The sequence below is a fragment of the Palaemon carinicauda genome, chromosome 19 (assembly GCF_036898095.1).
Source record: "Palaemon carinicauda isolate YSFRI2023 chromosome 19, ASM3689809v2, whole genome shotgun sequence".
Classification (NCBI taxonomy): Eukaryota; Metazoa; Arthropoda; class Malacostraca; order Decapoda; family Palaemonidae; genus Palaemon; species Palaemon carinicauda.
The window spans coordinates 111,469,781-111,493,258 of NC_090743.1; the positions used below are offsets into that span (position 1 = coordinate 111,469,781).

The 23,478-nt window shown below is 43.2% G+C and overlaps 1 protein-coding gene across 3 annotated transcripts in view; it reads left to right on the forward strand.

Annotated features, from left to right (window-relative positions):
- The window catches only part of LOC137658741 (uncharacterized), a 171,067-nt gene that overhangs the window by 131,047 nt on the left and 16,542 nt on the right, over positions 1-23,478 (forward strand). For all 3 annotated transcript variants that reach the window (XM_068393766.1, XM_068393765.1, XM_068393764.1), the window contains exon 11: positions 7,059-7,205. In XM_068393766.1, coding sequence (XP_068249867.1) covers positions 7,059-7,205 — 147 coding nt within the window. The remainder of the gene's footprint in view (positions 1-7,058; positions 7,206-23,478) is intronic.

Here is a 23,478-nt window from a genome sequence, read left to right on the forward strand (position 1 = left end):
GACTTTCTTTCACTTTTAAATGGCCGACCCTTCCCTTAGACGGAAGTGTGTTTAGGCTTTTAGTAAATATCTTATCACGTTATTGATTTTCCTCTATATATTTTATATCTCTCCGCCTTTATTAGGCCTCTTCGATTAACTTTCCATTTACTATAAACATATAAAAATAAATTTTAATGTTTTGTTTATATAGACCTTTCCTGAGAGTAGGCGGTCCTAACTTGGAAACCGAAGTTAATCAACGTTGAGCCCTTTATATCGTAATTAGCTTTTAAAGAGCTAAGGATTTAAAACTTTTTAAATGTAATATTTTATGAAAGAAATTCTTTGATAGTCTTCGTACTGTTTTCAAAGATGAACTAACGTTTAGTTTTTTTTTATGCTACGCAGTTGTTGACGTTCAGGACGTTCAACATGCGCTCTATCGTTACGATAGAGAGAGAGTGTATCACGGTTTCACTTTGCAGTAAGAGTAAATCGATTCAGACGTTTTGTTCATTCTTTCTTAGCTTAAATGTTTTAAATTCTAATTTAAAGGAACTTTTTATTTGAAAAACCTTTCAGTTTTTTCCTTTAGTCAAATAACATGTTTTTTTGACGAAATATAATTGGGCTCTTCTCTTAGGTGCGAAATCAAGAGAGAGAGAGAGATAGAGACGGAGGGAGAGAGAGGAGAGAAAACGTTCCGTTCAAGCGGGTAACGTTGTTCTCGTGTTACTCGCGTCCCTAGTCGCTGTACGGGGAGGAAGGATAAAACGTTTTTAGGTTTTTATTCTCGTCCCCAGGCTATGTGCGGTGAGAGATTGAAAACGTAGTTATATGAACTAGTGTTTAGTCTCTTTCCCAGCCACTGATTTTTTTATCTTAAAATATGTTTTCTGTTTTTTGCTGGTATTAATGAGCTTGCATTATACGACTGATTTCGCAATTACTAACTTTTAATGAAGGGTAGAATTGCGTGTTTCAGGTAGAAATAAGTGCAAAACAGAAAATGGAAGTGATAAAGTGATATGCGCAAAGTGTTACAGTGTTGCGTCCGAGGCGCAAAGTGTTACAGTGTTGCGTCCGAGGGTTCGTCTGTTCGTGCCTGTCGTTCACCTAGTCCGGGACCTTTTACATGCTCCCAAGCCCAGGGGAGAAGTAATGTCAAACGACTTATGGGTTCGAGAGGCCTTGACCAACGAACAGACGTTTTTCCCTCTATGGTATCGGGTGTATCTTACCAAGATCTCCCCTACCATAAGACGAGAGAGACGTTGTTTCTCCTCGTCATCCGAAGGCTTTTCGCATAAGAAACCTGTCACAAGGTTTCGAAGCCCTTAAGCGAAAGTCAGTCCTTTCAGGACAGGTCCAGCGTCCTGGTTACAACCATTAGGACAGCTCTGACCCTATGCAGTCATCGGATAACTGCTCGCCGCCTAACAAAAGCGTAACACAGACTCAGAGAGTCTTTTTTTGTAGGCAAAGTGTTGCGGTCACAGACGTTACCCTCGTCTCTTACCACAACCATTTCCGTTGATCCTTAATGGGTTGTATGGCAAGACATGCAGTATATGCTTGCCTCCCTTATGGAAGACTATTCTACCGATTAGTCCGTTGAGTCTAGCCGTTTATCTCATCGATATCCTGGCTTTCAGCCAACCTAACGTTCCTTTGTGCTTACTGTTGACGTTGGCGTAGCTTAGTCACGTCAGTCAGGTTGGTTAGAACCACACTCGATGCGGTCTTGTGTGGTTTTCAGCCGCATTTGGACGTTAGGCCACTTGCTGATGCTCCTGTTGACGTTCAAGACGTTCACTAACAATCGGAGTTGACTTGTTTTGACGCTGTGCGTCAACCTCCGCATTCTAGAGTTGTTTTGACTGCTCAGTCTAGGCAGTCAAAGCAGTCTCGAGTGGACGCTGTGCGTCCTCACGCACCTGTTGTGGTTGACAGTTCAGTTGTTGACAGTTCACAGACTGTCAAGCAGTTACATGACGTTGCGTTCTGGTCCGCTACTAATGCACCAGTGAGTGTGGACTCTGCTTGTAAAGCATTGCCACCACGGTAGGTCTCTCCCTTGCTTGAGACTCAGCTTTTATCGGACAAGGTTTCTGTAGATGAGGAAGTTGCTGTTCTTCCTCCTACTGATATTCCCTTGAGAACTCTGTCAGATGGAGAGGAGCCTAAAGCTGCTTAGCCTCCTATGGACTTTAATTAAATCATGATGATTTTTTTAAGGATCTTTGTCCGGATCTTTTTGTAACTGCTGCTCCTCGTTCGCCTAAACGTCAGAGCTTACACTAGGCCTAGCTACTTCGAAGCCGTTGTTTTTAAGCTAGTGCTCTCTCGCTCTCCTAGAGAGCGTTACGTTGGCTAGGCGACTGGTTTTTCACCAGGAGGAGTTTGGGGGATACAGCCTTTGCTTTCCCTTCTTTTAAACTGGTTTATAGAGCGAGAGTCTGATATGACACGAGAGAAGTTCTCGGCTTGGGAGTTCATGCCTCTGCCCAGATAGACTTCTCAATTCTCGTAGACTCTCCCTGGTGCCTAGCCAGGAGACGCTCCAAGTTGTTTACAGGTCAACTTCACAGCTGTTTTCGAGCCTTTGAAGTTTTGCTGTACAATTATGTCACGCATAACAAGGCTTTCAGGGATGGTAAACGGTACCGCCTCAGTCGCTAACCCCGTCTGTTGCCACACCTGCTCCCGTAGACCCTAAATGGGCTTTGCTGCAAGACATGCAGTCCAAGCTTGCGTCCTTGATAGAGGACTTTAATGCGGAGAAGGTTGCTACCGAACCTTCTGGCCAACAACCTTCCAACCGGTCGGTTGTGCGCCCTGTTGACGCTGAGGTAACCTACTCGCGTCTGCCAGTTGAGGTGGTTCCTCCACCGATGCGACCCAGTGTGGGTTGCCAGCCGCACGTTGACGTTAAGCGACGCTCGGAGGTGGTTGTTGACGTTCAGGACGTTCAACAACCAGCAGAGGTGACTTGTTTTGACGCAGTGCGTCAACCTCAGCAACCCGGTAGGGTGTTGACTGCACAACCCAGACGGTCTAGACAGTCTCGGGTTGACGCTGTGCTTCCTCGCGCACCCATGGTTGTTGACAGTTCACAGACTGTGCAGCAGTTCCATGATATTGCGTCCGGCTCCGTCACGCATCCACCAGTGCGACCGGACTCAGCGAGCCAGACGTTGCCCACTCCGTTGCCGTTTCCTCATCAGTTTGCGGATGAGGAACCCTCTGATGAGGACGTTGCTGAACAACAAGACGATCAGCCCCCAGAATAGATCAAGCCCTGCTATCCATCCAGAAGATGCTGAAGAAGGAACGCTGCTCAGTCAGGCTGTGGATGAGTCTGGTAGGGACGCTGTCATCCGTGAAACAATTTGTGTCACTAGGAAGACTACACCTTCGTCCTCTTCAATACCATCTAGCTTTTCACTGGAAAAAGGACAAGACGCTAGAAGCGGTCTTGATCTCGGTTTCCGAAAAGATAAAGTCTTGTCTGACTTGGTGGAAGGACAATATCAACCTAAGAGAGGGTCTTCCCCTGGCTGTTCAGACTCCCAACCACGTTCTCTTCTCGGACGCATCGGACGTAGGCTGGGGTGCGACATTAGACGGTCGGGAATGCTCGGGAATATGGAACTCGAGTCAAAGGACAATGCATATCAACTGCAAGGAGCTACTGGCAGTACATCTGGCCTTGAAAAGCTTCAGGTCTCTCCTTCAAGGCAAAGTGGTGGAGGTGAACTCGGACAACACCACGGCTTTGGCGTACATCTCCAAGCAAGGAGGGACCTACTCTCTGACGTTGTACGAGATCGCAAGGGACCTCCTCACCTGGTCAAAAGGTCTAAACATATCACTAGTAACGAGGTTCATCCAAGGCAACTTGAATGTCATGGCAGATTGTCTCAGTCGGAAGGGACAAATAATTCCAACAGAATGGACCCTCCACAAGGATGTATGCAAGAGACTTTGGGCCACCTGGGGCCAGCCAACCATAGATCTCTTCGCAACCTCGATGACCAAGAGGCTCCCAATCTATTGCTCACCAATCCCGGACCCAGCAGCAGTTCATATAGATGCCTTTCTCCTAGATTGGTCACATCTAGAGCTATATGCATTCCCTCCGTTCAAGATTGTCAACAAGGTACTGCAGAAGTTCGCCTCTCACGAAGGGACAAGGTTGACGCTAGTTGCTCCCCTCTGGCCCGCGAGAGAATGGTTCACCGAGGTACTTCAATGGCTAGTAGACGTTCCCAGAACACTTCCCCTAAGGGTGGACCTTCTACGTCAGCCACACGTAAAGAAGGTACACCAAGGCCTCCACGCTCTTCGTCTGACTGCCTTCAGACTATCGAAAGACTCTCGAGAGCTAGAGGCTTTTCGAAGGAGGCAGCCAGAGCGATTGCTAGATCAAGGAGAACATCCACCCTTAGAGTCTACCAATCGAAGTGGGAAATCTTCCGAAACTGGTGCAAGTCAGTATCCGTATCCTCGACCAGTACCTCTGTAACTCAAATAGCTGACTTCCTCTTATATCTGAGGAAAGAACGATCTCTTTCAGCTCCCACTATCAAGGGTTACAGAAGCATGTTGGCATCAGTCTGCCGTCACAGAGGCTTAGATCTTTCCAACAATAAAGATCTACAGGACCTCCTTAAGTCTTTTGAGACCACGAAGGAGCGTCGTTTGGTTACACCTGGTTGGAATTTAGACGTGGTACTAAGATTCCTTATGTCAGACAGGTTCGAGCCGCTACAATCAGCCTCCCTGAAAGATCTCACCTTAAAGACTCTTTTCCTGGTATGCTTAGCCACGGCTAAAAGAGTCAGTGAGATTCATGCCTTCAGCAAGAACATCGGATTCTCATCTGAAACGGCTACATGTTCTCTACAACTTGGTTTTCTAGCCAAAAACGAGCTGCCTTCTCGACCTTGGCCAAAATCGTTCGATATTCCAAGCTTATCGAATATGGTTGGAAATGAACTAGAAAGAGTCTTATGCCCTGTAAGAGCTCTTAAGTTCTATTTAAAACGAACTAAACCTTTACGAGGCCCGTCTGAAGCTTTATGGTGTTCAGTTAAGAAACCATCTTTGCCTATGTCAAAGAATGCTTTATCCTATTTTATCAGACTGTTAATACGAGAAGCTCATTCCCATCTGAGTGAGGAAGACCAAGCTTTGCTGAAGGTAAGGACACACGAAGTTAGAGCTGTCGCAACTTCCGTGGCCTTTAAACAAAATAGATCTCTGCGAAGTATAATGGACGCAACCTATTGGAGAAGCAAGTCAGTGTTCGCGTCTTTTTATCTTAAGGATGTCCAGTCTCTTTACGAGGACTGCTACACTCTGGGACCATTTGTAGCAGCGAGTGCAGTAGTGGGTGAGGGCTCAACCACTACAATTCCCTAATTCCATAACCTTTTTAATCTTTCTCTTGAAATGTTTTTATTGTTGTTTTTGGGTTGTCCGGAAGGCTAAGAAGCCTTTCGCATCCTGGTTGATTTGGCGGGTGGTCAGAGTCATTTCTTGAGAAGCGCCTAGATTAGAGGTTTTGATGAGGTCCTGTTGTATGGGTTGCAACCCTTGATACTTCAGATCCTAGGGGTCGATCAGCATCCTGAGAGGATCGCGAGGCTCCGTAAGGAAGACGTACTTAAAAAGGCAGAGTAATTGTTCAAGTCGACTTCCTTACCAGGTACCTATTTATTTTGTTTTTGTTATTTTGATAACTTCTAAAATGAAATAAAAATTCTTAGCTCATAATAATGTAAACATATAGTGCTGGTCTCTACCCACCCCCCTGGGTGTGAATCAGCTATTATAATCACCGGCTAAGTTAAATATTGAAAAATGTTATTTTGATAATAAAATAAATTTTTGAATATACTTACCCGGTGATTATAAATTAAAGGACCCTCCCTTCCTCCCCAATAGAGACGCAGTGGAGCGAGGAGAAAATTGAGTTCTTTGTTTACATTGAATACTGGGTATCTGGACGACAGATGGCGCTGTTAGGCACACCCGCAACCTGTGTAGCGATCGCTGGCGAATTTTACCTTAGAGTTTTCTGTCGAGCAACAGAGTTGCAGCTATTATAATCACCGGGTAAGTATATTCAAAAATTTATTTTATTATCAAAATAACATTTTGCAAATCTTGTGAGGAATATGTAGGATTCATAGTCTCTCTGGAAGTATGTTTCATGATCAGCCTTCAAGTTTGAATCATAAAAGAAAGCTTATTTTTTGTTAAGGGGAAATCCCGAGAAGGCTACCAACAGATTTTGGAATGTAGTGTTGACAATGTCTCCGGTTTCATAGTTGGTTTGTACAATGCTTTATTTAAAAGAAATCTTTTATTTGAATTAATTGTGCCTTAAATGCTCTGATAATGTGAGAAATATGGTGTAGATAAGAATTTAATCTATATCCTTGAATTCAGTTTAAGTAATACCTTTTTTTTTCAATGAGGAAGTTCAAGGTTTTATTCACACTATATAAATCTTTAGTTTTAAAAGTTAGATGGTGAGTATTGATTTAGAATTGACTTTACTTGTGCTTAGGAGTGGTTACCTTTTTAACTAATCTCCAATGGTTGATAAATTTTATTAATCTAAATTGCTACTTTCCCACCTCTTTCCTTCATTACCTCACCTCCATTGGAGTTTAAGAATCAACAATATGAACATCAGGGCTTTTCAGTAAAATAAAGAATTTCAATAATAAAATTTATTATTTTTATGCTCATGTTTGTAGATAATGGTCAGTCATTTCAAGAGATAATGAAGGGGTTTTTGACATCAAGAACTGACAGGTATGAAATAACAGGTCGTATCATTGACCGTTGGATGGCAATGGTTCTCAGATTTTGCAAGAGGAGAGAACTGGAAATTGTTATTTTCCGATAGACACGACACAGCTTCTTGTAGAAGCAATATGAACATTAGGGGAGTATAAAGAAAATAAATTTAACATTAAGATTGTTTAATTTTTCACTAGAAAGTGTATCAATTAATCCTAGAACTTTCATTAAGATGCAACAATTTTCTCCATTTTCAGGTTGTTTCGGATGGAAAAAATGTCGGTAAAAGTCATGGACTTGCATCAGGAAGTGGAAGCATTACCTTGAGTGAAGAAAGGTTACCGTGCACCGATGCTGGAACCTTAGCTACAAATCAGGAGACCCTAAACCATGATCTTTATTTAGTAAGCCTCTCAAAATTTATCTCTTAATATTTTAAGGTTAAGGGGGCCAGCCGGGTTTTTTTTAGGACAGGACTTTGACATTCATACTACTTGATAAGGTTACTTAGGACATCTCCAAACTGCATAGGATTGTTGCCTCTGACCTTGGGTTTTGCGACGCCAGGCCGATTTATCTTAAAATTAGTGTTTTTCAAATTCTATATCCTCCCTTGATACTTAAATATTAAGACCTTGATTAATACCTTATATAGACATGATCCAGACCTCAAATAAAATTTTTTTTTTCTTTTAGATATTAATTTTTTAAATATTGTACAAGATAAACCCTATAAATCTGGGAAAAGTAAGAAATAAAATATGAAACAAAAATGAGAAAAAAGGCTCTATTTTATTATTTTATAATGTTTTTCTAAGTTTTACACCAAATTTCAATTCTATATCTTTAATACTAATGGAGAGGATAGAATTTGAAGGTCAATAAGTATAGTTTTGAGATACGAGCATTCAAAGTTTTTCTTTGTTTTTTTATAAAAATATTAATAAATCATGATTATTATGAATTTTATATTCCTTTTTGGATGTTGATAAATCAAAACAAAGTTATTTATCATAATTTAATCATAAATGAAGATCCCTTTGCTCAATATCTTGCTTCTTTAGGTGAGACGGTCACTCCTTCATCATCTCTTTCCTTCACAATGCTAATTTTGCCGATATTACCCACTTCTGAACTCTTAATAGAACAAAATTTCTTCTTCCAAGTTAGCGACATGTTGAAATTGCATTTTCCTTTTTGAAATGATGAAATTCTTGCCAAAAACAAGGAAAACAAATGTAAAAATGTGTGAATGTCAGAGGTCAAACTCATACACGTGCTCTCTATGAGGTTTGTGGTAGGACTGAAGGGCGAAGGGTGTAATTTTCCATGTAATACATCATCTTGTGACTCGTTGAATCTATACAGATGACATTGCTCACAATTATTTTTACATTATAATGTAATGATTATTAAAATTTACGATAGCAGAAGAAATACTGCATTTTCTTGTAGGGAACAATGTTTTATGTTTATCGAGTTACTTTTCTAATTACCCTGTAACTATAAAAGTAAGAGGAATTTTGTCAAAATATTTTGTATACGCATTCTCCATTGCCATACAAAGCTTAGTGAATTTTTTCAGTATTTTTTGTTTTTCTTCCTATACTCCCATTTATTGGCATTCCGGCTGGGCCCCTTAATGTGGACTATACAGTATTGTGGTAATACAGTATTAAGTTTATCGTTGGAATCATTTACTGTGGTTACTCATTCATAGTTTCCAAAAATGATGAATATCAAATAGATTTTTCCATCAAGGATTAATATGACTGTAATTAGAATAATATATTTCTACACAGATACAAATTTCTGAGTCATTCATATGGGTTTACTCCTATGTCGATTCTCTACGACCAGAAAGAAAAAGGTGCCTATATGGTAACTATATAATAGTCTACTAGGCAACTCCTCTGCTGGGCAGTGCTACAAGCTGCTGCGAGGAAAGCATCATTTCTTTCCTGGTCGGGTGAAGATGATAAAAAAAATAGTAGAAAAGAATAAAAAGTTTAAAGAAAAAAATTAGCTAAGTTCAATTAATTTAAGTTTAAGTGTTACACTACGTGTAAGGAACTGTATTAATACGGTACCTCCAACTCTCAATCGTTCACTTCCTCCTCCTCACACATCACCCTTTGACGTTATCATGTCTCGAAAAGGTTAACTCTTAATAAAACCACATTTTATTTCATATCACAGTAATCATTTGTGGTATCATTTTGTGTGTACAGTATGTCTGTATAGTATAGCAGTTAAAAACATGTTTTTTCCATTGTTATTATCATTGATTTAGATGTGTTTAGAGGGCCAGAACGGATTAAATTTTTGTCAGTTATTTTATATAGAAAATATTTATTTGGTATACATGATCGGTCCAGGAATGAATTATACTTGTGTCTCAAGGTACTATATTACTGTACTCGTATCTCATCATTCCTGGAATGTTGATTGTGAGAGTAAGGATATTCTTGAAAGATTTTTGTCTTTTGACGTTGTTCCAAAATTGTACTGTATCCAAGGATAATGACCACGTACTACTTTTAATTATTGATAGTAATTTTGTGAATAAGTTATTGCCTCATAAGCCAAGTGATGATGAGTCAGTGTCTGTGCCTGATTACTCTGATTTGCTCTTTTCCTCCCACCAGCATGCTGAGTGGTGGGCCTTTTATGGTGGATTTTCTGTTTGATGACTTTTTGCTTTAAGGAATTGCCCGTGAATGCGCCATTTTCCTCCTCTCCGAGAGGCAGACAGGCTGTAGTGCTTCTGTGGACAGTCTTGACCAAAGATGTTATGCAGAAGGTATGGGACCAGGTAGCTGGAGAGAAGGACTCCTTGAGGTCAGAGAAATCTCGTCTCGTCCTGATTCCCCTACCAAAACAATAAATACTACAGAATAGTAGACGCTAGTACTTTGACTCTTCCCCCCTAGATCCGGCAGTTGTAAAGTTGACTCCAGGCTACTTGGCAGACAGACTTGCATCCATCTTGGTTGCTTTCTCTTCGGCGGAGGCCAATATGGAAGCCATGACCATGAATGCTTTACAGCCATCCTCCTGATTAGATAACTGGTCGGGTACCTTCAGTTATCTAGCCAACACAGAAGACCTCACGGATCCCAAGAAAAAGAAGGCACTGAAGATGATCGTTCTGTTCGGCACCAGAGCAGTAGAATATCTTATGTTCCAGGTCACCAGCCAGTGGCCCAACTGGGTGCTGAAGCACTGGGAAGCGGTAATAGCACACTTTTATAAGAATATAAGCAAGCAGGAGTGACTAGACCTGCAAAACTCCCCCTTGGATTACTTATTGCTTTTTCCGCCAGAGGACATTGCAGCTGCCACAGAGGATTGGATGAAGGAGGCCAATGACTTTTACCAAAGATCTGTCTCCTTCAAGCAGCCACAACTTTAACTTTGGTCCAGTCAAGGATACCAGTTCAAGTGTTGCACCTAAAAAGACCAACCGGTTGGAGAGTTGCTTGTATGAGGTGACCTTCATTCTAAAGAAACCCTCAGTGTACTTTCAACCCTGTCAGATTCTTGGTTATTTGAAAGAAAGAGGTTGAGACCTCACTAAGAAGGGTAAATGGGGATGTTTTCAAAGGAATTGGAGGAGTTGATGGTTTCACGAGGCCGAGGAATGGACAGTCATGTCCTGCAGTTGCGATACCTCCTCCCATTCACCAACTCTCCCTCCTCTAATTCCTCCTGCGACTGTGTCATTGTCATATTGGCAAGGGTCTCCAAAACATATATCACAGCTTCAGGAAGTGCAGAAGACGATAATGAAGAACGCTTCAGGAGGTTGATGACCGGTGCCCAGCTTCTATGGTTAACTTTTGTAGAAAAGGCATTTTGAGGCTGGAGAGCAGTTATCGACTTCTTACCCCTGAACTTTTACATTGCGCAATCCTGGTTCAAGGTGGAAACTGCAGCCACTGTGGTTCAGGCTATCAGGCCAGGAGACTTTATGATTATGCTGGACCTAGAGACTCGTACTTTCAGATTGCGATTCATCCATCTTCCAGGTAATTCCTGCGTGTAGTAATAGATGACAAGGTATACCAGTTCAGGGTCCTCTTGCTTCGGGCTATCAATAAGGATCGTCGAACTAGTATCGACCTTGTCTACCGAGGTTCCTGGATGACTGATTTATCCTTGCAGAATCACTGGAAGTCATTTTAGCCCATCGAAATGAGCTTCTTGAGTTTTGTGAGGATCGGGGGATCCTGATAAATCTAGAGAAGTCTGTTCTGTCACCTACTCAATGCCTTATCTATCTGGGGATAGAAATCGACTCGCTCCAAGGGAATGTTTTCTTTTCATAGGATAGGATAGGATTCTTCACTAACAACAACAGCTTGCTCTTCCCTTCCTTCATTGCGCTCTCCATCCATTGCTGCAGTAATAGAAACTTAGGTCATCTGACTTCCCTAGTATATCTGGTACTCGGAGGAAAGCTTCACACGAGGAACTTGAAATGGGACCTGAAACTCTTATGGTCCCAACATCGGGGTTATCCTCAGTCTCAGATTTGCATGGGTGAGAAGCTCTGCTGGTGGTTAAGTGATGTAAACCTTTGAAAAGGTTGTCCTCTTGCATCGTCTCCTCCTGAGTTCAGTATGTTCATAGATGCCTTATCCAGAACACCATTTGACCTTGAGAACCTGGTCAGACATAGAACATCAAGAGTACATAAAATTCTTAGAGCTGAAAACAGCAGAGTTAGTGCGTAAACATTTTTTTTCCTTCTCAAGGTCGCTCAGTGATATTGATGAGCAACAATACCATCGTAGTGCCGTATATTTGCAAACGGGGACGATTTCTCCCCCCTGTGTCAGCTAGCAGTAAGGATCCTGGAGTGGGCAGAATCCAACAGTCTCTCTTTCAGCATGCTTCATTCCAGGCAGGAAGAACATTGTAGCAGATGAATTGACTTCAGAAGGACTCAGATCATTGGTGGAGGATGGTCTTTGAGTCCTCAGATAGTGGCAGGAGTAATAGCTTTGCGGGGTTCCCTGACCATAGACCTGTTCATGACTTCGCAAACCTCCCTGTCTACTGCTCACCAATACCAGATCTGGCAGTGCCATTCAAAGGCAAGTTCCAGCACCCCTTGGACAGCCTTGATTTATATGCTTTTCCACCATTCACCATTCTGCCTCTTAAGAAAGGTGCTCGACAGGATAAGGTTAAGCCCAAATGTACCTCTTAAGAAAGGTGCTCTATTGGATGAGGTTAACCTAAAATCTAGTCGTAACAGATAACTCTGTTTTGCCACATTGTGAGTAATATGGGTATCTGTGTGTCTTCTTTTAGAGATCCCAAGAAACCTTCCACAACTGTGACCGCCCCCTTGTCAAGATTTTCCACGATGCTGTAGACTCATCTTCATGCATGTAGGTTTAACTCCACTCTTGGAAAGGCTTTTCTAGGGAGACTACCCTACAGATGTCTGGATACCTCCAAAATTCCTCAACTACAATCTACCAGGCAAAGTGGGCCATCTTGTGGGTGGTGTCATTCAATGGGTATCTCTCTACTCGAGGCCTCTATTCCAATAGTTGCGGCCTTTACCTCCGTAGGGAGAAACTCTACTCCGTTTCTGTGGTGAAAGGCTATCGCTCTGCCTTAGGCCAAGTCTTTTTAGACTTAACTGGGTAAAGATTTCTTCCTTGGAAGAGATATTTATGCTCACGCAGAGTTTCGAGAAGCCTGCCCTCCATTTTGGAATGTGGTTAAAGTTCTAGGACCCTTGAAGAGGGCGCCCTATGAGCCTCTGAAGCGTGTCTGACATGGACCTTACCTTGAAGACTATATTCTTTCTTGCCTTGGCATCAGCCAAAGGAGTAAGTGAACTGCACGGTCTGTCATTCGACATCACTCATTCAAGAGGTTGAAGGGAGGTCCTGTCTAAGCTTTGTCAGATCCTAGATTTTTGTCTCTCAATGTTTCTAGTCTTCGAGTATTAACCAAACACCCTGATCAAGTCTTACTATGTCCTGTTAGGGCATTGAGCACCTACTTCAGGCCAACTGAAAATACCATCTACTTTTGGCTATGGAGACTTGTTTTCCAGTCTTTGGAGTCTTAGACAATGTCAAGACCTCGAGTGAAAGCTCACGACATAAGAGATGTTGCTGCCTCAGTAGCTTTCAAAAGAAACTTCTGTGTGATGCATGTTTTCAGGCAGTGGTTTGCAAATGACAGACCACCTTCACAGCCAAGTATCTGTGGGATTTTACTCACAAGACCATGGAAATATTTACTCTAGGTTCTGTTGTTAATGCTCAATAGGTGATTAAGTTTCCTCAGATCCTTATTAGGATCATTATCTGTAGATCAGGGGCTATTATTATTATTTATTGAAAGAAGATTATCCAACCTAATGAAGATCAAAGGCTAAGGTTACGAGTAGGTAGTAGGTTGGCCAGGGCACGAGACACCCATTGAGATACTACCGCTAGAGAGTTATGGGGTCTTTTGACTGGACAGACAGTACTACATTGAATCCTTCTCTGGTTACTGTTCATTTTCCCTTTGCCTACACACACACACACACACACACACACACTGAATAGTCTGGCCTATTCTTTACATATTCTCCTCCGTCCTAATACACCTGACAACACTGAGATTACCAAACAATTCTTCTTTACCCTATGGGTTACTGCACTGTAATTGTTCAGCGGCCACTTTCCTCATGGTAAGGGTAGAAGAGACTCTTTAGCTATGAAAGCAGGTCTTCTAGGAGAGGGACACTCCAAAATCAAACCATTGTTCTCTAGTCTTGGGCAGTGCCATAACCTCTGTACCATGGTCTTCCACTGTCTTGGGTTAGAGTTCTCTGGCTTAAGCGTGCATTCAGGCACACTATTCTATCTTATTTCTCTTCCTTTTTTATAGTTTATATAGGAGATATTTATTTTAATGGTGTTACTCTTCTTAAAATATTTAATTTTTCCTTATTTCCTTTCCTCACTGGGCTATTTTACCTGTTGGAGCCCCTGGGCTTATAGCATCTTGCTTTTCCAACTAGGGTTATAGCTTAGCAAGTAATAATAATAATAATAATAATAATAATAATAATAATGACAATAAGTCTGGCCTTCTTTTCATTTCAACCTTTCCCCTTTCTTGGGGTACAGCTTCAGAAACCTCACAAGTTGGATCTGATCTGAGATAGGTAAGCTCATTTTGCTTTCAGCTTCTGGGTGGCCAAGCACTGAGAATCTTTTCTCCACATTCCTCATGGGGGTGTTAAGGATATGATGTAACCAAACATGTTTTTGCATTTTAGACATTACCTTCCACAACCCTACGCTTCAACGTTTTGTTTTCGGACTTATTCCCTCCTAAGGATGTTTCCTATAGAAAAAAAATATGATGGTTTGTATTTGTATAGGAGCAAATCACATTTTAAAAGTAATTTGTATTTTTTCTAACTATACAAACCTAAGTTCTTTACTCAAACTTGCCTGCCATCACCAACCCCCGATGTTAGTTGCAGCTGCAGTTCAATTGAGGTGACAGTGAGCTACATGGAAAGCAATTGCCTTCTTGCTGCCAGCAAGGTAATTACATGCCAGATGTTTACACCTCATTGAAATTTTGAACTGTCATATTCAGCCTTTGCTGTTAAAAATTTGTCATATAGTCAAGCCTCTTTTTAAGGGGAATCTCCCTACGCGACTTCACTTACACGCCACACAGAAAACCACAATACCTATTAATTATGAAATCACATATTTGCGATAAAAACTCTGGCGGTGCGAAGATTTCAAATAGCCCTCGCTCCCTTACACTGGGAGTGCGTCACACCACTTACACATCTCTCCACCCATCAACTCTTGCATTCATTATCTTTAGCAGACAGCCATTTTCCATTCTCTCTACATGGCCAAACCTCCTCAACATATTCATATCTACTTTAGCTGCTAATTCATTTTTTGGGCTCAAGCCATGTCGTCCTGATGGAAGTTCCTAAGGTAGCTTCAAAAGGATATATTATATACTACAGTGATATTCCCAGAGAATTAACCTTCAGGTCCCAGAATTCTAACTCCTGGAGCGAATATCCTTAAAATTTTCTCAAGGATATCGCATAATATCAGAGGACGCATTCTTGAAACGTCACATAGCAATCTCTACCCCAAGTAGCGTTAACGCTTCGAGGGGGATGTGGCAAAAGAATAGAAGGGGGCTGTAACAAGGTTACCCCCCGTTCCCCTACTACTATTGACCACCACCCCAGCGCCATTCCCAGGATGGCCGACATTCCTAATTTTGTAGCGATTTTGCTCGGTGGTGTTCCCTGTTGATCTAACTTTTCGATCGATTTTCAAGGATTTATTATGCATTCTCCAACTCTTTCGCCTTCGAAAATTTGAGTATTGGGTCTTTACAATGAATAGTTTTTTAGCTCCCTTTTCACAGTGAAATTTTAGTAATTTATTGTGTTTAGAGCTAGCCTGTACTGGAGGCGCTATGAGCGCTGTCGTTCGTTGGGCATGTTATTTAGTTAGCAGAACGACTTCCCAGTTTTTAAATAGCTTCATATATCATTAATTAATTATTTTATTATGTTAGCTATTTGGGCATATTCTTGTAAAGATATTTACATTGTGCATATTTTTCCTTTCCATGTTGATCGTATAGTTAGAGTCTCGGTGAGTGAGGTAACCGAGATCTCGTCTCGCCCAGGTTCCTAACCTAGGCGTGTTATTATATGTTAGACACTCCCCGGTTACCCTTGTGTATGCCCTCTTCCCTCTGAGTATACCCTCAGGCTACAACCTTAGCGGGTCGGCCTCAAATTTTTAATTCAGGCATGACTTTCTACGGTTTTTTCTGCCCTTCCTCTGTAATCGCAGATGCAGGTTTTTGGGGTTTTGGCCAGAATCTCAGAGTATTCAGTCTGTGGTCAGTAGCTACCTGGTAAGATGAATAGAATTCTTTTGCTACGTTAGGCTACCGACATAGGAGGCTAGACCTCCCTAGGCCACTCCTGAAGGGTCTGTACGATATGACCCTTCTTCCTGTGACCTAGCAGACTAGTCCTGTGTTAGTGAACCCTAGGCTGGGGAATAGAATTCTTCTTATGCTTAGGGGACACTAGCACTGCAACCCCGTTTCCTTTCCTTTAGAGGTGGTGGCGATAGTGCTACCAACCTCTTTATTTGTATTAATTTAACCCTTGGCTAGGGAATAGAATCCTTTAGCCGCCTGGGATAGTTCTAATACAGGAACGGAGGAGTTGTTAGTTGGGGCAGGACAGGCTAAGGCCGGCTCCTGCTGTACCTTTCACAGGACCCTATTTTCCCTTCCCTTCTATCCCTTTATGTTGGCGAATCCCTGTTGCCGGTGGGTTGCCGGGATCGACCAGACTCCCCCTCTTACAGTTGATAGCTGCCGGCCGGCATTCTTAACATCTGTCGGCCGGAAGTAATGACAGCTGTGAGCTGCCGGCCGGCAGTTAAGACTACTGTTGGCTGGCAATCATGGTTGCTGCCAGCCGGCAGTCATGGTTGCTGCCGGCCGGCAGTCATGGTGACTGCTGGCAGGCAACTTGGGCAGCTGCTGGCCATGTTGGCTGTAAGTGGGAAGTCCCTTCTGTTTATAAAGGTTCTTCAGTTCTTTCTTGAACTGCTAGCAACAGTGGCTACTGCCGGGGTGCTGCCTACCAGGCCGGCACAGTGGTGCCTGCTCAACCGGCAGCACGCTGACTGTAGTACTGGCCAGCGGTGCCGGCCGGCAAGGTTTAGACAGATCCTTGCCGGCGACAGTACTGTAGCTGGATGGAAGCTTGAATTTTATATTCTCCCCTTCCATTTGAACCTTCTTTCTGGAGAAGGTAGTAATAGTAGACTTTTACATCCCTTTTACTGTATATATATACAGTATTAGGTACCCTGTTCTCCATGCTGTCTCTTTCTTTTAGCTAGCAGGCTAGATGTGCTAGCATTAGCTAGCTATGCCGACGACATGCTGGCTGTACTACAGTATATGTTTATACAGGTAGTTAGTATTTCTGCAGTATAGGATATATTGCAAATAGAAAGCTTCTGTATATTTTATGCTAGTAGTGCTTTTCCAATATATTTGAAAATCCTACCCAAATATTTGTGGAACCCAATCTCATATTGAAAGAACTTAATTCTTCAATATTCTGATTAGAAATCAGTCTTCAGAATACCCTGCAATATTTAGATTTCAAGGACTGGAGATTACACTCCTAACCCTTAAAGGGCAGAGCCCTTATCCTCGAGTCTCCATGATTAGGAAACTCTTATGTTTTAATTTTGTAAGGGGGGTCACAGCAAATAAGTTGGGTGGGCTATATACAAATATATGTCTTTCCTTTCCATACTATATATAATTATACAGTAGCCAGTATATTGCAATATAGTGCATACTGCAAATAGAAAACTACAGTATGATTATACAGTAACTACTTCTAGCATATCTTGGGTATCCTCATGTGAGCTTATGCTGCAGCCGCTCTTAAATTGAAGGAATAGTGTTCCTTCGTTAAGCTGACTGAGAAATCAGTTTTCCGTACCCCACAGTATTTAGTATGAAAGGGACGGTGAAGTATACACTTCCCTATCCCTAGGGGTTAGAAAACCCCTTTTTCAGTTGGCATTCCTTCGAAAAGGAAATTCCTATCACTTAATACTGAGGGGAGGTACCAGCATTTGCTTGCAGGGGATACACAAGTATGTGTCTCCTACTATCCCTTTATAGCTTGCTATCCTAAGCTATTCTGTTAAGATATGACTTTTGATTTATTGGTTTTCAGTGAGATAATCAATCATATACTCATTTTGTTTTCCTTTCTTTACAGGAGGAACGCCAGATGTCATGTGTTAGTCGTCTGTAAAACTAAGAGTAAGTGTTTTTACGGACATAATGCATGCAGGTCTCATGCCCCCTGCAATATTATTTCCGAACACCTGCAGTATTGGAACCCGCAGGCCTGCAAAGTATGTCGGACCCTATTGTCCAAAGGTTTCAAGATTCCCAAGTCGGTGGAGACTAGGGATGCAGCTCGTTTCAAACTACGCAACTGGGTGAGAGGCTTTCAGAAAATCTCTCCGGGACCTTACCTGCCTAATGACAAGATGCGTAGGTTACTATTTCCAACAGCGAGTAAGGAAATAGTGGTACCCCAGACACGAGGTACATTTCCCGATGGCCAGATAACCTTCGGGAAGGAGGGCAAAAAGCGCCCACGGGAAGAAGGGGAGAATGTCGGGTTGGAATTGTCCCGTCCCAACAGGCTCATGAGCCAACGACATCGATATCTCCGCCTTCTATCCCTCTTTTAGATGGAATGAACCAGTTATGGGCCGAAGTCAAGAATCTAGTAGAAAATTTGTGCAAACAGAGCACAAAGCAGGAAGCAAAATGCAAGGTAGAGCTTGGTAAAGCTCCACTTGTCGCTCCTAAAGGGTCGTAAAAAAGACTCGTAGATCAAGACCTTCTGACATGCTCCACAACCAATCCCTGGAGGTTTGCGGAGCTAATGCCGATTTTAAATGGCAAACTCTACATCTCGAAGAAGATGGGTGCTGTTCCTTTGAACAAAATCCAGTTCTGGCCAAGCTTTGACGCTTTCCCGAACTGTTTCATTAGACTGAAGGATGAACCAACATCAGAAAAAGAAATGGAATCAAAGGAGGTTAAGATTCTCGACAATGATAAAGCACAGGCTATCCTATCAAGCAGCATAGAAAAGGCGGGTTACTCGGTGTCGAAGGTATTCACACCGGGTAACAAGCACTCTTCCTTTCTTGCTCCTGTTTCAATTTCATTCCCCTTTACGGAGAAGGCTTTCAAATATGTCACTGAGGCAATAGAGACAGGTAAACCGTGTCCTACACTCAAGGAGTGCGAGCCTCTGTCACTAGCATTTCCCAGACAGGAGAAGAACTGGAAGGAGGCCCATTTCACCTTTTCAGTAGGAAGACTTGAGGCTGATGTCGCCAGTCGACAATTTAAGGAAAATCTTCCAAAATTATCTGAGTTTCTCTTATAGGACGAACAAGAAACAAAGGAGAGACTTGCAGTCTCCTTATCTCTACAGAACTACATAGAGTTCTGTTCGGCTCATCAAGATACCCCAGACATGCTTAAGGTTTTAGCCAAAATACATATGGCTACTTTGGTAAAAGACCTTTATGCCTTTATAAAGGCTAGAAGAACATGTAGGGAGTTTATGTTAGCTAACGCAACAGCGAAACACGACACAAGAAAGCTCATATCTTCCAACATCTGGGGTAAAGACCTCTTTCCAGACGAGGTAGTCAAGGAAGGGATTAAGAACGCCTCCACTGAGAAAGTAGGACTTCAGTCAAAGCATAGGAATGCTTCTAGTAGGAGGGAGATTCCTTTAGGATTGCTGGACCTTCGATCCTTGGGTCCATGGCCTATTCAAGATGGGACTAAGTTGAGAGGTGGAGATATCCCTACCACCATTTCCTCTACTCCTCCGATTATCCAAAACCCTCCTGGAGGAGTTTACCTGAGAGCTCTAGAGCATACAGGTGGTAAGGAAGCTTTAGTCCACCGAATTCCAGGGAAGGCCGTTGTGTGTTTACGAGAAGGACTCAAGAAATTTCAGGGTCATTCAGGACTTATCGCCACTCAACAAGTCCAAATAAAACAACGAGTCCAGGAGGTTTATCCTCCTGAACATAAGGACCCCGCTGCAAAAAAGGCTGCCTATAGACTTACCAGACCTGAAAGTCATCTATCGGCAGCTTCCAGTCAATCACCCTTTCCCCTCCTATCTAGGATTCAGGTTACACAAAGTAACGCACTTCCTAGGAAAGATACTCGTCAGACTAGACAGAGTCCTACCTGCCTTCGTAAAATTGGCAGACAGTCATGGAATATTTAAGCCTAAGAAGGGTTCAGGCAACAATGTTCCTGGACAAGAGGCTGGGGTGGGCAGCACCCAAGGTGGCTGGTCTATGAACATCCGAAGAAATGATCCGGTCCCCGGAACATCGTGGATGAAAGATAAATTTCAGATTCCCAAAACGAGAACTGGGAGGAACCCTGTTCTCTCTCCAGTTCGCAATAAAGGAAAGCCCTGTGCTAAGAGCACGGCTGCAAGATGCGCTGGGAACCTGGAGAAAACAAGCATCAAATGCTCGAAGAGGTCTAAAAAGACCGATAGCGGTCCTTTCTTAATCGCTTCCCTAACAAAGGTCAAAGCCCGAAAATTCCAAGACCATGTTGGTCCAGTCATGAGTAGGGAAACTCTCTCCAAGCAGATCAGATTGTCTACAGCTGATCTGGGACTCCGAAGCGATAACGAGATGCTGCAATCGACGATGCTAAGAAACGTCTCAAAACAGTTTAAGTGTAGTTAGCCATCCCTTACCCAAAGGGATGGCACCTGTCAGCAGTTCACATACAACCAATCCGCAATGTGATAGTGGATGCTCTACTCATGCTCAGGCCGATAGAGTTAGAATGGTCCACGGACGCAGACCTATTCTCTCCCAGATGGGAACAAGTCCCCGAACTGCAATCCGACCTCTTCATTACGAGCGCTGTCAAGGAACTACCTTGATATGTAGTCCCATACGAGGATCCTCTAATTTAAATGATAAACATCATGTCTCTGAAATGGAAGGGATAGACTTAGGATTTCCAGTTCATCCCGTCCAATTATCTGTTGAGAGTCCTCAACATGCTGAGATCCTTCCAGGCAGGACAACTCCAGAAGGTTCAGAGATTAATTGCCTTCGATTTATTATAGAGAACCCAAATGCCTTCATTGCATGATTTTCTTGCCCTAGCGGTTAAGAAAAGATTTGGGATCTCAAAAGGCAATATAGAATTCTTAGAGGAATACAAGTCTAAGACAATATGAGTCATCATGGAAAAAGCGGGTTGCTTTCATAAAAGCAAAAGGACCGAGAGAGATTTTAATGAACTTCTGCATGTCCTTCTTTATCCATCTTCATAACCAGGGTTTGGCGGCCAACACGGTAACTATGTGTAAGTCAGCCTTGACTAGACCTCTTCTATATGCCTTTCAAGTAGACTTGGTGAATGAGATCTTTAATAAGATCCCGAGGGCATGTGCGAGGCTTAGGCCTGCTGCACCACCAAAGCCCATCTCTTAGTCTTTGGACAAGGTCCTGCATTATACCTCATCCTTGAACAATGAAGATTGTTTGCTTAAGGATCTAACCCAAAAGGTTATTTTTCTGTTCCTGAGGCTAGAGTTGGTGAAACAGTGGCCCTTTCTAGGGATGAGGGCCACATTCAGTTCTCAGAAACAGGAGAACTGAATCTCTTCCCCGATCTATCCTTTCTCGCTAAGAATGAGCTACCCACTAAAAGGTGGGGTCCCTGAAGAATCTGCCCTCTGAAGGAAGATGTCTCTCTATGTCCGGTAGTGTCTAAAGGTCTATCTTCGTAGAACTTCAGACTTCAGAGGAGGACAGCTCTTTAAAGGAGAAACCTCTGGATCAAATTTATCCCTAAAACAACTGAGGGCGAAGCTCACCTACTTTATTAGTAGAGCGGATCCTGACAGTACTCCCGCAGGTCATGATCCGAGAAAGATTGCTTCATCACTGAACTTCTTTCAGTATATGGACTTTGAGCGTCTTCGTTCATACACTGGATGGAAATCATCCAGAGTGTTTTACAAACACTATGCGAAACAGGTACATGAACTGAAACACTATGTAGTGGCGGCAGGTAGTGTATTAAAACCTGCCCCCTAATTACTGTTATAGACAGTCAATGGTTTGGTCTTCAAATGTCCTCGCACATATACTGGGTGAGAATCATCCACAGTGCTCTACAAATACTATGCTAAGCAAGTCCATGATCTGAAGCAGTATGTGGTGACGTCGGCTAGAATACTTAACCCGCCGTCTAATTCTACGATGAACAGCTAATTGACTGGGACTGTCAATTAAAGGGAGAAGAGGTCATCCCTCTTAGGGTGTGACCTCCTTTGATCAAGTGTTACCATGGTGACACTAGCTCTGTTCAAACTCCCAGGTGTGGAATTATACAGATGGCACAAGTGCCGGTGTACGTAGTACACAGTGCCGATAAAAGTAACCTGTACAGGAATTATGAAGAGAATTTGTTTTATAATTCTCTTCAATCTGAGAGGCACTCATCATTTCTTGCTTTCCAAGAAAGAAAGATAATCTCTGTACAGGTTACATGTATAGTTCTGTTATCATGCTACATTCGTTTTACTTACTAGTAAACGTCTATTAGAATGTAATTGCGTCCTAACTCGGCCGACTCTCCGTGACGACCCTACGACCACCCAGAAGGGCACCTGACAGCGTACCACACCAACGCTTTGATTGTAGGAAGCTCCGCAACCCACAGGTGGCACAGAACTACAAGGAGGCCTGCGAACAATACCTCGCAGACCCTGTGGGTCAGGCCACTGTCGAGCACCACTGGACCACCCTCAGAAACGCCATGGCCCTTGCCGCGGAGGAAACACTAGGCTACACCTCCAAGAAACGGCAGGATTGGTTTGATGAGAATGATGCTACCATCTCTCTTCTCATTGAAACCAAACGACAAGCACGCCTGACTTTGGAAAACCAACCAACAGCAGCTAACAAATGTGCTCACAAGGTGGCTGAAGCTGGTTGCCAAAGAGGTATCCGTGAAGCCCAGAACACCTGGTGGCAAAGAAAAGCTGCAGAAATACAGAGTTTCGCTGACCAACGTGACCTGCGCAGCTTCTATGCAGCAACAAAAGAAATATTTGGTCCCACACGGTCATCAGTGGGCAGCCTGAAGGACGCGGATGGGGCCACGACCATCACCGACAGCGAGGGCATCCTGGCCAGGTGGAGGTCTCACTTTGAGAACCTCCTCAATGACCAAGCAGACACCCCAGACGTTCTCCTGCGAATGACCCCGCAGCATCCCGTCCGTCACTGGATGGCACTACCACCCTCCATCCATGACTTCAACAAGGCCCTGCAGCGCATGAAGCCCGGCAAAGCCCCAGGGCCAGACAACATCCCGTTGGAGCTCCTCACTCACGGTGGCCCCGGCTTGAGGAACCGTTTGATGCTCCTTATACTGAAAATATGGGAGACCAAGACCCCCCCAATGACTTCCGCGATGCAAACATCGTTACCATCTTCAAGAAGGGAGACAGGGAGAACTGTAACAACTACCGGGGAATATCACTACTAAGCATCGCGAGTAAGATTTTCGCTCGGATTCTCCTTGACCGCCTCCTTATTCTCGCAGAAGACGTCCTGCCAGAGTCCCAGTGCGGCTTTCGACCTTCCCGCGGGACCATAGACATGATCTTCTGTGCGCGACAACTACAAGAGAAGAGCCTCGAACAACAACAGCCCATAATGTTCATCTTCTGGGATTTGAAAAAGGCCTTCGACAAAGTACCTCGACCTGCCATGTGGGCTGTCCTCAAAAGATATGGCTGCCCACCCGATTTTGTCAAGCTGGTGCGTGCCCTCCATGACGGAATGGTTGGGAGAGTCTGCCACCAGAACTCTCTTTCAGACCCATTCCCCATCAATGGCGGCCTAAAGCAGGGCTGTGTTCTGGCCCCGACGTGTTTCTCGCTATACACCGCAGCAATGCTCAACGAGATTCCCCCAGACACACCCTCAGACGACCTACGTTTCCGCA